The sequence below is a fragment of the Epinephelus moara genome, chromosome 2 (genome assembly GCF_006386435.1).
Source record: "Epinephelus moara isolate mb chromosome 2, YSFRI_EMoa_1.0, whole genome shotgun sequence".
NCBI lineage: Eukaryota > Metazoa > Chordata > Actinopteri > Perciformes > Serranidae > Epinephelus > Epinephelus moara.
The window spans coordinates 2,691,712-2,704,775 of record NC_065507.1 but is presented as its reverse complement, the minus strand read 5'-3'; the positions used below and the strand labels follow the sequence as shown (position 1 = coordinate 2,704,775).

The 13,064-nt window shown below is 43.2% G+C and overlaps 1 protein-coding gene across 1 annotated transcript in view; it reads right to left on the bottom strand.

Moving 5' to 3' along the window:
• Positions 1–13,064, bottom strand: part of col4a3 (collagen, type IV, alpha 3) — a 45,428-nt gene that overhangs the window by 14,976 nt on the left and 17,388 nt on the right. The window contains exons 12-34 of the mRNA XM_050065275.1: positions 12,979–13,026; positions 12,756–12,830; positions 12,630–12,674; positions 12,428–12,490; positions 12,224–12,268; positions 12,028–12,081; positions 11,898–11,939; positions 11,134–11,215; positions 10,905–10,940; positions 10,328–10,492; positions 7,999–8,091; positions 7,714–7,809; positions 6,948–7,018; positions 6,495–6,683; positions 4,672–4,840; positions 3,435–3,527; positions 3,179–3,283; positions 2,992–3,086; positions 2,391–2,541; positions 2,199–2,312; positions 1,884–2,051; positions 1,428–1,517; positions 1,185–1,319 (exon numbers count right to left, since the gene is read on the bottom strand). Of these exons, the coding sequence (XP_049921232.1) occupies positions 1,185–1,319; positions 1,428–1,517; positions 1,884–2,051; positions 2,199–2,312; positions 2,391–2,541; positions 2,992–3,086; positions 3,179–3,283; positions 3,435–3,527; positions 4,672–4,840; positions 6,495–6,683; positions 6,948–7,018; positions 7,714–7,809; positions 7,999–8,091; positions 10,328–10,492; positions 10,905–10,940; positions 11,134–11,215; positions 11,898–11,939; positions 12,028–12,081; positions 12,224–12,268; positions 12,428–12,490; positions 12,630–12,674; positions 12,756–12,830; positions 12,979–13,026 (2,224 nt within the window). The remainder of the gene's footprint in view (positions 1–1,184; positions 1,320–1,427; positions 1,518–1,883; positions 2,052–2,198; positions 2,313–2,390; positions 2,542–2,991; positions 3,087–3,178; positions 3,284–3,434; positions 3,528–4,671; positions 4,841–6,494; positions 6,684–6,947; positions 7,019–7,713; positions 7,810–7,998; positions 8,092–10,327; positions 10,493–10,904; positions 10,941–11,133; positions 11,216–11,897; positions 11,940–12,027; positions 12,082–12,223; positions 12,269–12,427; positions 12,491–12,629; positions 12,675–12,755; positions 12,831–12,978; positions 13,027–13,064) is intronic.

The window sequence follows — 13,064 nt, the reverse complement described above, 5'->3', positions numbered from 1 at the left end:
TCTTAGCTTAGGAGATATTTAGGAAAGTTCTAAGAGAAACAAGGAAGGGACAGAAACTTTTATCTTACTGGGGGGGTGTGGTTGACCCTGTTGCTAGGTGTGGTGCTTTCTTTTAACAGATGTGATTGGTTGTCATAGACACGCCCTTTTGTGAGCCTGCAAGGTATGGACACCCAGTGGAAATGAAATGAACTGCATCATAATAACAGCTTGACAGTGTCTTCATTGTTAATGTGATCACTCTGCTGATGGGAGGTTGAGACAGACCAAAGTCATCACTGCTGCACTGTTGCATTTTTCCAGTTTTTCAAATATCTTAGTATTGTGATCATTTTATTTCTGGCGTTATAGCATTATTTTGTTAGGTGGGAAATGTGTGCATATCCCAAATGAGATAGACCACAAACATATCCCTGCACAATCTCATCTGTAGCATTTCATTAACTCACTGTAATTGTGTGTTTAGAGACCATTTCTCCGACCTCTTTGTGTTTCCACCATTTTCTCCTCTGGTTAAGAAACTCTTAAACCACTTAAAAGTCCCCCTCCCTGCTCCTAACAGTTTTTCACCGTAGGAGCTCTTTTAAGGTCTGAGATGCTTTGTGAATAACTTTTATCTTTACAAGGACCTAGTCTTAACTTTAAGGGGAAACTCTACAAAAATGTCACAATTCTAAGAATTTTCTTAGAATTTTGTCACTAGGAGCCACTCTTAGTGTTAGGAAGCTTTGTGAATATGGCCCCTTGAGTATATCTATTAAAAGTGGAGCTCATATGACTTATAAGAGCAGTTTCCAACTATTTTGTCTGACATACCCCTGCACACTTTACACTTAAGTTTTTGTAGATATTTAACAGCTAAGACATAACATGTTAATCAGAGGGCTTTAAAGGTGTTGTTTTTTATTACCTTTGGATGGAGCAAGGTTATCTGTTTCCCCTGTTTAGTCTGTCCCCTGTTTTAGTCTTTATGCAAAGCTAAGTCAACTATCTGCTTGCTGTAGCTTTATATGTAATGGACAAAGTCAAAGTAAAGTAGTATAAATAGGCAATACAATGGGACCCAGCATAGAGCCCTGAGGGACACCAAGGACAACTTCTGCTCACACTGACTGAAAACTAAATGATACCTGACACAGTTTCTCACTTGACTGCTACTTTTTATATAGAACTGAATAGAGTACCAGGGGCTCCAGGGTCTCCAACATCTCCATACATCTCCACAGCCGTCTGGAATCCCTTTGGTCCGGTTTCTCCTCTGTCTCCCTGAGGCCCCACAGGCCCCTGAGAACCCCTCGTCCCATCTATACCCATCTGACCTGACAGACAGACAGACAGACAGACAGACAGACAGACAGACCATAGAAAGTTACAGTCAGACAAAATTTAATGATTGATTGACTGATTGACTGGTTGATTGATGAAACCTTTCTGTCCTGGCTGTCCAGTCTCTCCTGGCTTCCCATAATTCCCTGGTTTCCCAGGGGCTCCTGGAAGGCCCATGTTCCCTCTGATACCTAACACACAGATATATGGATGTTAATATACTTGTGAGGACACGGTATTGATTTAAATTCACATGTCTACAGCCATGCCAGCAGCTCTGTGAGGCTGGGCTTGAGCCATATACTAACATGCTGATGTTCAGGTATAATGTTTACCATTTCAGTTGAGCATGTTAGCAGTAAACACAGTCTACAGCTAAAGCTGATGGGAGTGTCATTAGTTTTGCAGGTATTTGGTCAAATACCCGAGGTACACATTAAAATATTGACCTGATAATGGTTCTAGATGAAAAGTCAGAGAATTCATCCTGAAGGTAACATAAATGTGTGAAACACATTTCATCACTATCCATTCAGCAAGTGGCCACACCTCCTTACCTATGCTTCCTGACTCCCCATTGGCCCCTCTCAGGCCCTTTGGTCCAATTTCTCCTACTGGACCTGGAGGTCCATCAAACCCTGGGGCCCCGTAAGCCCCCTGAGGTCCCAGGGCTCCCACACCTGGCCGCCCAGGGTCACCCTGCACACCCTTTGAGCCCCTGATGCCTACAAGACAAGATACCTGTTATACAGGAGTTTTATAAATTTTACCAAACTCTCTGCTCAGGAAATGAAGGGCATGAGAGTCAGATGAGATGTTGGATTCTGTACTGTGACACAAACTCTACTGTCTCCACCTTGTAGATTTGTTACCTGTGAATCCAATGAAGCCCATGGGTCCCTGCTCTCCTTCAGGTCCAGGATCTCCAGGTAAACACGGTCCAACAGCACCAACAGGACCAGGTAAACCATCCAGACCACTACGACCTGAGAGACACTTCAGTTCACTAAAGATAACTTCGGGTGTTTTAAGACCTCAGGTTCATCAGATTTTAAATGACATACCTTTGGGTCCTGGAGGTCCGTCTTGTCCTGGAGGTCCTGGAGGTCCATCTAGACCTTGGGGTCCGGGGTTTCCTTGGAGCCCCACAGATCCATCTTCCCCCTGGGGGCCTGACTGACCCTGCTGACCTGGGAAACCAATACCACTGTCCCCCTGCGATCATAGAGACATGAAAGTAGGAAATCACCAGAGGATGACAGAAGCTCAACACGCCTTCTGTTTACATCCAGCAGCAAAACAGGAAGTAGTGTGATGTTGTTATGAGGCACGGTCACATGTCATATGAATGTCAACACTTTTAGCTTGCTGCTTTGTGTCAGCTCGTTCCGCCAAGTTAAAGTTGTGGTATAAAATGAACAAGTTCATAGTTCACAATTTAAATGAACTAGTTTACATTCCATTTAATCTTTTTTTTTCTTTTTATATAGAATAAAATCTTTAGAGCATCATTCACTCGCACATATTTCCTTAGACTGATCAGATGCTTCAACTCGATGTGTCGTTTCAAACTCAGTGCCAATGTTGCTGATATTCTGACTTGTTTTTTCAGATCCTTCACTGTCTTTATGTTGAGGACATTCTGTCTGTATGAGTCCACATTACCTTGGGCCCCGGCATCCCTGGGGGACCTGACGGCCCCGCCCGTCCTTTGATACCAAATCTTGAATCACCTGGAGCTCCTGGAGGGCCCTTGACTCCTGATCCAGACAAAAACAACATATTACCATTATTTATCATCTTCTTAAAACTCTCAGCTGATTGATTTATTCGAAATGTTCGTAAACCAGACCTTTGACCCCTGGGAACCCTGGAGGCCCCTGGATTGAAAATCCTACATCTCCTCTTTCTCCCTTTGGACCAATAGCTCCTGGACCACCTGGAAGTCCTGTCACACCTGAGACCAGCAGAGACAACAGGTGAGTCAGAGGGTACACATGTTTTGTAGCGTCTGTTCTTCAACCTGTTTTTAAAATGATCAGCTTTCTTTTTAAGTGAGTCAAAAATAATGTTGACACTCGAAGCTACAGCAGATCCACCTGTCTCACCTTCAGGTCCAGGATTTCCAGATAAACCTTTCTCTCCTTTCTGTCCTGGATCTCCTGGAAAGGTTTTGATTTCACCTGGAGAACCTTTTTCACCTGAATAAACAGACAAACAGACAGACAGTGGTTGTTAGTGTGTCTGAATCACACTGAGAGATCAAGGCTTAATCCAGTCCTGCCTCAGAGTTATTGATGAAGTAATTATTATTTACAATTATCCAGATTAAAGACCCCATGTACAATTTTGACTTTGTCTAATCAACATCAACAAACACGATTGTATGCAGTGCTGCAAAACTGCATTTCTGAGCAGTTGTGTCCAACAAGAACCCTCAAAAATTACTCTGGTTTTGTCCTCAAGTGCCCCCTAAACTTTTCTCCTCTCTCAGAGAATTTCAGTCTGACCTCTGGCAGCTCTGATAAATATCGGCAGAGACAGGAAGTATCTTGCAAGAAAAAAAGTTGATAACCACTTGCATCTTGACTGCCTCGGCGAAGCAGTCAAGATGCGCTTTATATCCATGTCTGTCCAGACTCATGTAGCCGTGACAGTAGACAATGCTTCAATGTTGCTGCAAAGAAGCTACAAGCTCTAAAACATGGATGCTTCACACACAGAAGATCTATACAATCAGCACAGTTTCAACATTAGAGTCACCAATTCAGTGTCTGACCAAATGTCTCCCCTTCTGTTCCTGAGATATGACGTTAAAACATGATGATGTCACAGTCAAGCTGACCTTTGACCTTTTTGGATATAGAATGTCATCACTTTATTATTTTATCCTGTTAAACATTTATGTGCAATTCTGTCAAAAAAAAGCGTAGGAATTCTTGAGTTACAGCCAAAAACATGTTTTTTGAGGCCACAGTGACCTTTGACCTTCGACCACCAACTTCAAAATCAGTTTATCCTTGACTCAAAGTGCATGTTTTTTGCCAAATTTGAATAAAGTCCCTCAAGGTATTCCTGAGATATGTCATTAATGAGAATGAGACGTACACAAGGTCACGGTGAATTTTGACCACCAAAATCTAATCAATTCATCCTTGACTCTCATTTGTGCCAAATTTGAAGAAATTCTGTCAAGTTGTTTTTGAGATATCACGTCCAATAGAATGGGACAGACGGACGGATGAAAGCATAATGCCTTCGGCGACTGCTGTCACTGGTGCCTGTGTTTACAGCCAGTTACGTGTAACTTCTTGTTTTGACCCACTTCAGTCCAAACACTCTCACCTGGATTTCCAGCATCTCCTCGCTGTCCCAGGACTCCCACGTTGCCTTTAGGTCCTGGAAGTCCTGGAACCCCAATTCCAGGTAGTCCTGGAGGTCCCATCTGTCCTGTTAGTCCTCTGGGACCAGTCTCACCCAGCGGGCCCCTCTCACCTTTCGTACCCGGAGGCCCCTGAGCAGCATTAAAGAAACAAAACTCACTGTCACTTCAAAGGGACAGGAAGCTCAGAATCATGACTTTAATGGCTAAAGGACAGATTCACATAAACACTGAAACAAGATTTTATTTCTGTAATCATTCATCCTGTTCATACTGGACATAAAAGATCTCCTCATTTCATCTCTCGGAGTAACGGAGGACAAAATCTGCAATTTTCACCCTGTACATTTAACATGTTCTATAAAGACAGGGCTTAGGTGGAGGCAAAACAGTTCTCCACAGACATTAGCTAGCGCTAGCTAACAAGTTCTGTTGTCTTGTTTTAGATGATGTGAGTGGTGCATTCAGAAACACTCATTGTGAGTGTGGGAGCACACTCTGACACAAACTGGAGCGTTGATAAATTGGGAGCACTGTCTGAATGTAGCGTTGGGTTATCCAGAGCAGCGCACTCTCAGAGTGGCAGAGCGCACTCTGGACACTCTGTCTGTGGAGACGGAGCAGCAGAGCGCCGAGCGGAGTGAATGTGTGATTAACTTAACCGTTGGTTCATTCATGTAGAAATATAACGCTCCGTTTCTTCCACCAACAGGGCTCTCATTTTAGTGTAGAGCGTCAGACTGAATTTACCAACGCACCATGTCAGGTCACTCACTCTCCGGGACCGCCAGTGTTACTTGAATAAGTAAACACTGACCAACGGGACCAGACTGGCCGACCCGTATGCTCTCACTCAGTGGATGGATGATGTCACAGGAAGCCAATCTTACAAAGGAGGACCACACTTGTTTGTTTTGCTATGGAAGCTAACGTTAGCTAATGTGCTAAAAAGTTAGCGTTCCAGAGAAATCCAATATTCCTCTTAATCCCTCCCCAGTTTCTGATGAGGTGGACATGATAACCCTTAATACACATAACCTTATTCATCCCTACAACAGGAAATACTTTTTCCCTAACCTGATATGAAGTGTGCGCTGCACATGTGAGCATTTTTGATGATGGCCTCCGTCCAGTCCTTTGGTCTTATCACATTTAACCATAGTTGTCTTTGTTTTTGTTGACGGGCAGTGGTGGCTGGTTTTGAGCCATGACTCCTTCTATTCTGGCTCCCAATAACACAACAAGACAAACACATTTTAACACTCCTATGTGGCCTACAGCCCTGTGGGGGAGAGGCAGCTGCACCTCCAGCTGATAACATGATGTCATCGTGATGTCGGCCCTGAAAGGGTCTATATAATGCTTCAACAGTCATTACACATTAGGTGGAGGTCTTGTAAATTTACAGACTGGCCTGTAAAGTGTGACCCGACAACCCATGTGTGCTTTTAATAAAAATGTTAAAGATGTTAAAATAAACAGGGCTCTTACTATAATGTTGAGGGTATTTTAAGAAGTAATACCAACCTGAAAACATTTTTATATTGTTGATATTTTTGGATTAATATTTTGTCTGTTACTATGAGCCTCATTAACAGACCTTCTACGTCCCACACATATGCATGAACAGGTTGACATCAGGTGGTTATTGTGTAGTATCTTAACTGCTGTATCCACAAAGCCAACAGAGGGAGTCCCCTCCACATGAACCTTGTCTTCTTTGTGTCTCAGGTCTTAGTGTTTTTGGTCGACCCCCCTAAGTCTGCATGATGTATCTGATACTCACAGGGTTTCCTTTTTGTCCCAGAACACCTTTTGGACCCGTCAATCCTCGAGATCCGTCTTTCCCCTGGACACCTGGTAGTCCTGCCACCCCCCGGTCCCCGTCCTCACCCTTCTGCCCCACCCTCTGCATGATCCCAGGATCACCAACAGGTCCTGGGGATCCTGGGAGGCCAGGGATACCAAAGGGGCCCTAAAGCCAAAACAGCAGACAGTGAAGACTGATTTTAAGTTGTGCAAAGGCGACACACAGAGCCTAAACAAGTGGCCAACACCGCTGTGAGCATTTCTACTTGTGTGGTGGTGTCTGTGTCTTCAACATTCATATACTCAGAAAATGTCACAAACTGTGAAACTACTTCTAAACATCCACAAACTCAAACATGTGTGACTGAGTCAGTCCCCTGAAATCTACAGTTGTGACAGAAGAGTTTATGGAGGTGCAGAGTGAGCTCACCTGTGGACCAGGTGGTCCTTCGACACCTTTGAACCCTTTGTCACCTTTGGGTCCTGGAAAACCGTCTGATCCTGGAAACAGAAGGACATCACAGAGACGTACAGGTGAGTTTTACCTGCTCGACATCTTCACACTGAATCTGAGTCTGGATCAGATGCTGCTGTCTGCTGGACTGGTCGCCGTGAACGGGTTTTACGTTTCAATATTTTGTAACAGTATAAATGAAGTGTTTAAAGTTGAGATCATTTAATCTGGTGTATATCTTCAGATTGTGTAGTCAACATTGACTAACTCTTATAATCTTCATATTGTGTTCCTGTGTGCCATCTTTTAGGAAATTAAATTACAACTAAGAACTCAAAAATGAATCACTTTTACTTTGCTAAATGACAGTATTGACAACACATTCTCACTGTGACCTCGTCACATGTCCACGTTTGGTGATGGACTTTCCACGTCCACATATGGTGTCCAAGGTACCCTGGGTGTGTTGGTTGTTGACGTTCTGGGACGCCGTGTCAACTTCAGCCTGTTACATGCATTGTCTGTTTTCAAAATACACTTGGCTTTACTATCATATGAGAAGTGAACACTGGCCTCCAGCATTAAAGTCAGACTTTTTTCATCTAGTGTCTGACGCTGGAAGTCACTACCCAAGCACCAGTATTTGACAACTACCGGGTTGGTGTTGACATCTAGCTAACACTCAGGATCAATACCTAAATTGATCAGAGTCAAAGACAACTGAGTCAAGTGCGGTTCTTACCTGGTTTCCCATCTTCACCTGGCTCTCCTGGTTTACCTGGAGGTCCTGGAGGGCCAGAAATAACTGGACAGACGGAGCACAACTCCCCTTTCTCACCTGACAAGCGACAATTATTAATTATACAAAAGACCCCACAACTCTTTGTTTTGTTTCTTAAAAATCTCAGTTTTAACTCTGAAGCTCAGGTCCAGGTCAGATTACAGTAAAATGACAACACTGAATTAGTATATCATATAATATCATGTCATGGGACATCACGACTCCCCCTTCCTTTTACCCACTCACCCATCTGTCCTTCCTCCCCTCTGATTCCAGAAAATCCCACTGAGCCTTTTAGACCTTTAGCTCCTGGAGGACCTGCGTTTCCAGGCAGGAGGTCTGACAGAGAGAAGACAAAAATTAAATCAGACTGAGACGGTATATTTTTTATTCTTCGATGCAGCTATGTTAGCAGATTCCCCTGCTTCCAGTCTTTCTGCTAAGCTAGGCTAACCACGTGACTAAGCAGACATCTTCTAATTTTTCCTCAAACTTAACCAAGAATCTAAACATAATCATAAAAAAGTTTCACAATGCCACAAGCAGATAATGTATCGTGAGATCAGATATTTTAGCAAAAAAAAAAAAAATGTTGTCAATAAACATTTTACTGTTTAGTATCAACATTGTGTGTTTTGTCAGGTAAATTAATGATTCCTCATTGTGTTAATAGAACTCATAACTGGGTCAGCATTATATTTGCTTTAAAACATTTACTGTTGCAATTAATTGTAAATAAAAGTTCTTGATGAAATTAAATGGTGGTCAATTTTTTTTTTAGATTCCTTTTAAAGATCAGAGGCTCCAAGACGCTCCCCTGAGGGCCTCCACAACTAACAGAACAAAAGGCTTTACAGGAATTTCAGCCTGTTCCTTTGGAGAAGCTCACTGTCTTTATTTTACTTTTCATTTTTCTTCTTCTTCTTCTTCTTCTTACTGTTATCATTATTATTTGTTATTCAGGGCTGCCAACTTCTCAAAAAACCTTGGAGTGAGATTCAGTGTGGCCAACCACAATTTTGTCGTTTAGGCCTACACATTAATACCTATTAATTATTACCTTGAAAATTACTAATATCACAGACAATTATGTTTTAATACTTCATTTTTTTCTTTTACCAAATACAGCAGGTAACCACAAAACCTTCATTTAACATAATGTGGCCTATTACATGGACATACATTTATATTAAAAAATAAATAAATGCTGTGTGGATATTAATATAAATTTGTCTCTTGCATTTTTCATGAATCATGTTTCTAATCTGCCTTATTTTACATCATGTTAGTGTGGTGACTACCAAATTAACTCATGAGTGCAATTCCAATCACATAATTTCAATCACATAAACAAACGATGGCTCAATTCTGCTAAATATGTCCGTCAATGAACATATGCAGTGGATTTTTTTTGCCTATCGACTGCTTGCTCTGCCCAGTTGCTTGAAAAGATGGCTGCTGCAGCAATAGGCTTCTAGTTAATTTAGATGCTAACATAAAGTACTCTTTGCTGCTAATTTAGCATTTTTGACATTTGCAAAGCTCCAAATGCCTTTACATGCTCTCACAACACATATAAGACACTAAATGTAAAGGGTTTTTTAAAGATTATTTTTGGGGGCTTTTTCGCCTTTAATGGATAGGACAGAGTGAAATGGGGAGAGAGAGAGAGAGCGAGAGAGAGAGAGCGAGAGAGAGAGAGAGAGAGAGGGGTAATGACATGCAGAGAATGTAAGGTGGCGCCACCTACCGTACAGGAGTGGAACGACTACCAGCACCTTTTTTTTTTCCAGTGAGAAATTGGAGGTGTGGCATGAGACCGTGTGAAATCAACCAATTGCGTGACTCTCATGGAGAATGCATGAGAGTTGGCAGCTATGGTTATTCTTCTTTTTTTCATTTTGACTATTTGTCTTTTACCTCACATGCAGCATCGACACTTGAATTTCCCTAATTTAGTATATTTTGTGATTCCTGATTGGACTGTTTTGCAGAGGCTTGTTGACATAATTGTGAGGAATAACAGATCTCTGATCATGTCAGAGTCATTAAAGTGTAAAGTTTTAGTCTGTGCGGAGTTTGCATGTTCTCCCCGTGTCAGCGTGGGTTTCCTCCAGGTGCTCCAGCTTCCTCCCACAGTCCAAAGACATGCAGGTTAATTGGTGACTGACTGTAGGTGTGAATGTGAGTGTGAATAGTTGTCTGTCTCTATGTGTCAGCCCTGTGATAGTCTGGTGTGACCTGTCCAGGGTGAACCCTGCCTCTCACCCAGTGTCAGCTGGGATAGGCTCCAGCCCCCTGCTACCCCTAATGTGTATCCTATGAAGTACCCCCAGTCTTTGTGCACGATATGCTGGAAGTGAGGGCGGGGCCTCTTCAGAGAAACGCCACAACAGCGGAGCTCGACAGGTCATTTATTTGGATTAATATCTCCAGGAGATTTTATCATACAAGCATTAAAAAATACTGACAGGGACCCGTTTCCTGCTTGTGTTTGCATTTGGGTCCTAAGTTGAACTGTCACAACAAAGACGTGTATAAACTTCTAGGACCTCAAACACAAACCCTCCATCACCTGGTATTCCTGGTTCTCCTGGTTCCCCTACAATTCCAGGACCTCCTGGGGCTCCAGTCTTTCCTGGGGGCCCGACAATGACGGGCCCCGGCTCTCCTGGTTCTCCTTTGGGGCCACTTGAGCCAGGTGGCCCCTGGGGGCCCGGTGGACCAGTGGAACCCACACCTCAAGAGAAGAGTAAGAGTCTTATTGTCATTACAGAGGAACCAAACTAGCAATCTCATTCTCAAGCTGGTATATTCAGTCTGATTTAATGGTGACACATATCAAGACCTGCACTGATGATGATCTACTACGGAATTTTTATAATTAGAATTTTTGTATAATTAGAATTTTTGTATGGCTATTTAATGAACTTTTTATTGTCTATTACTGAAATGTTTGACTTTATGATCTATGGACACATTGCTGCTTGTTCATTAACTGTGTCTTGTAAGGCGTCCTTGAGTGCTTCGAAAGGCGCCTATAAATAAAATGCATTATCATCATTATTATAATCTGTGTGAGTCCTGACGTCTGGAGGGAAACAGGTTCAGTCAATCTTGTAGGACAGAGAGAAAAAGTAGACGGAGGGTACCTGGTTCGCCCTGCATTCCTGGAAAACCAATGAATCCTGAAAGAAAGCAGAGAAGAAGAATGTTACTGAGGACGACACCATTCGTCTCAAACATTGAACTATAAGATCATATGACCAACAGGTTTCTAAACACTGGATGAGCTGCATCAACATCAGCAGTCCCCAGAACTACAAACTGATGCATAAAACATAAGATGTTGTTAACCCTTTGTGTTGGTCTCTATACTACCTTGTTCTCCTTGGACTCCTGGGGGTCCGCGGGGCCCAGGGACACCACGCCGGCCCTTTAGCATAATGTGTGTCCAAACCATCTGATAAAAACACACAATCATATTTTTAACATGAGGACTGGCAGTCTGTTGGCCCCACCCTCATTTTTTTGCCCCGCCTTTCTCATGGCCCACAACGCCTGTCTGAAAAACTGCTAAACCTTTATTTTATAGCCAAATCTTTTCTCTGGTTGTAGCCATGATGGTGCACCTTTACACAGTCATCATTGGCGTCCCCAGGCCAGATGAGATATGTAATCCCTCCAGCATGTTCTGGGTCTGCCCCGGGGCCTCCTCCTCCAAGAATCGCCATCTTAACATGGCGGAGGGGTTTGTGTGTCATTGTGTTCCTGCAGCTGTGTTGTCTGGGGCAAAGCCCCTGGTAGGGTCTCCAAATGCAAAGTGGTCCCAGAGGAAGGGCCGTACTAAGAGTGATTCAAGAAGACCTTAATGACATGGCATATTCCGACTTCGAGTAGTGCATTGTGCGCCAGGCAGCAGGCAGACAGATAAAATTATGTTGACCTTCTTCTGAGTGTTGTCCTACTTTTAAACTAGTCAACTAGTCTTAGTTTAAACCTCCATTTCAATATCAGGGAAATAAACCATTAGGATCATCCCCAACATGAACACACCAGGACCTCAGACCTGAGATTTTTAGTTTTTATTAACCTGGCCATTCTTCCTGTAACATTTTACTCTGCACAAAAAAAACAACACTCACCTCTCCTGGAAGACCTGGGAAACCACGTTCACCTTTCTCTCCCTAAAAAAACACACACATCATAAACACACTGACAAAGTAGTGAGTGTACTACACCGGTAATACTTCCTGTACCTCACCAAGTACTCACCGTGGCTCCTTCTATACCTGGAGGACCGAGGTACCCACGATCCCCTGGCTCTCCCTGCAGACACACAGCTCACGTTAATTTAATTTCAAACCAGAATCAGCCATCAGATTTTTTAAAGTCTGTACAACACATGAACCCTCCATCAATACAGAGTGTCTACACTGCATATTAGCTAGCTGTTAGCTTAGCATGTTACCGGTTGTCCCAGCTCTCCAGGGACTCCATCCTTCCCTGGTTTACCCTGAAACACAAACGCCAAACATGTTACACCGACACCTGTCCAGGTTTCTGATGAGGTTCAGGTCAGAGCACAAAATGAAACGAGGTCATGAGTTAAAATCAATTTTGAAAAGGGATCTATGTTATCGTGAGTGCAAGTGTCTACAGGTCTTTCTCTTACTAGTGAGCCCGGATCACCTCTGCCGCCCTTCTCTCCTTTAACTCCCACTTTCCCCGGCACACCCTGGAGGAGAAAACATGCGCATACATGATTCTGACTCTCTGATAATAACAAAAAGAGACGTTTTCTTTGCTGTAGGTTTATGATTCTGTCAGACATACGGACGGACAGACAGACAGACTGTGAGACGGCTTTGACTTACAGGAAGTCCTTGACAACCTTTCAGTCCAATGGCACCTGGTTCTCCCTGAAATATAACAATGAAACATATCAGTGAAACAGGCAGAGAGACAGACAGACACACAGACAGATAGAAAGGCAGACAGACCTTCAGCTCTTTGGGTCCTTCAGCGTACAATTTAATTCCTTTCTGTCCAGGAATCCCCGGCGGGCCGCTATCACCCTAATAACCAAACACAGCTGATGGTGATGATGATGATGATGATGATGATGATGATGATGATAGTGGTGTTTCACAGGTTAGAGTGTGAATTACCAGGTGATGTCACTCTATGTCATAACCCTGGGTTTAGCATTAGCCGTTAGCTTACCTTCTGTCCCTGGGGCCCTGGGATCACTGGACTGGGGCCCTCCTGACCCTGAAAGGAAATAAAAAGCATCGTTAGGACTGAATGAT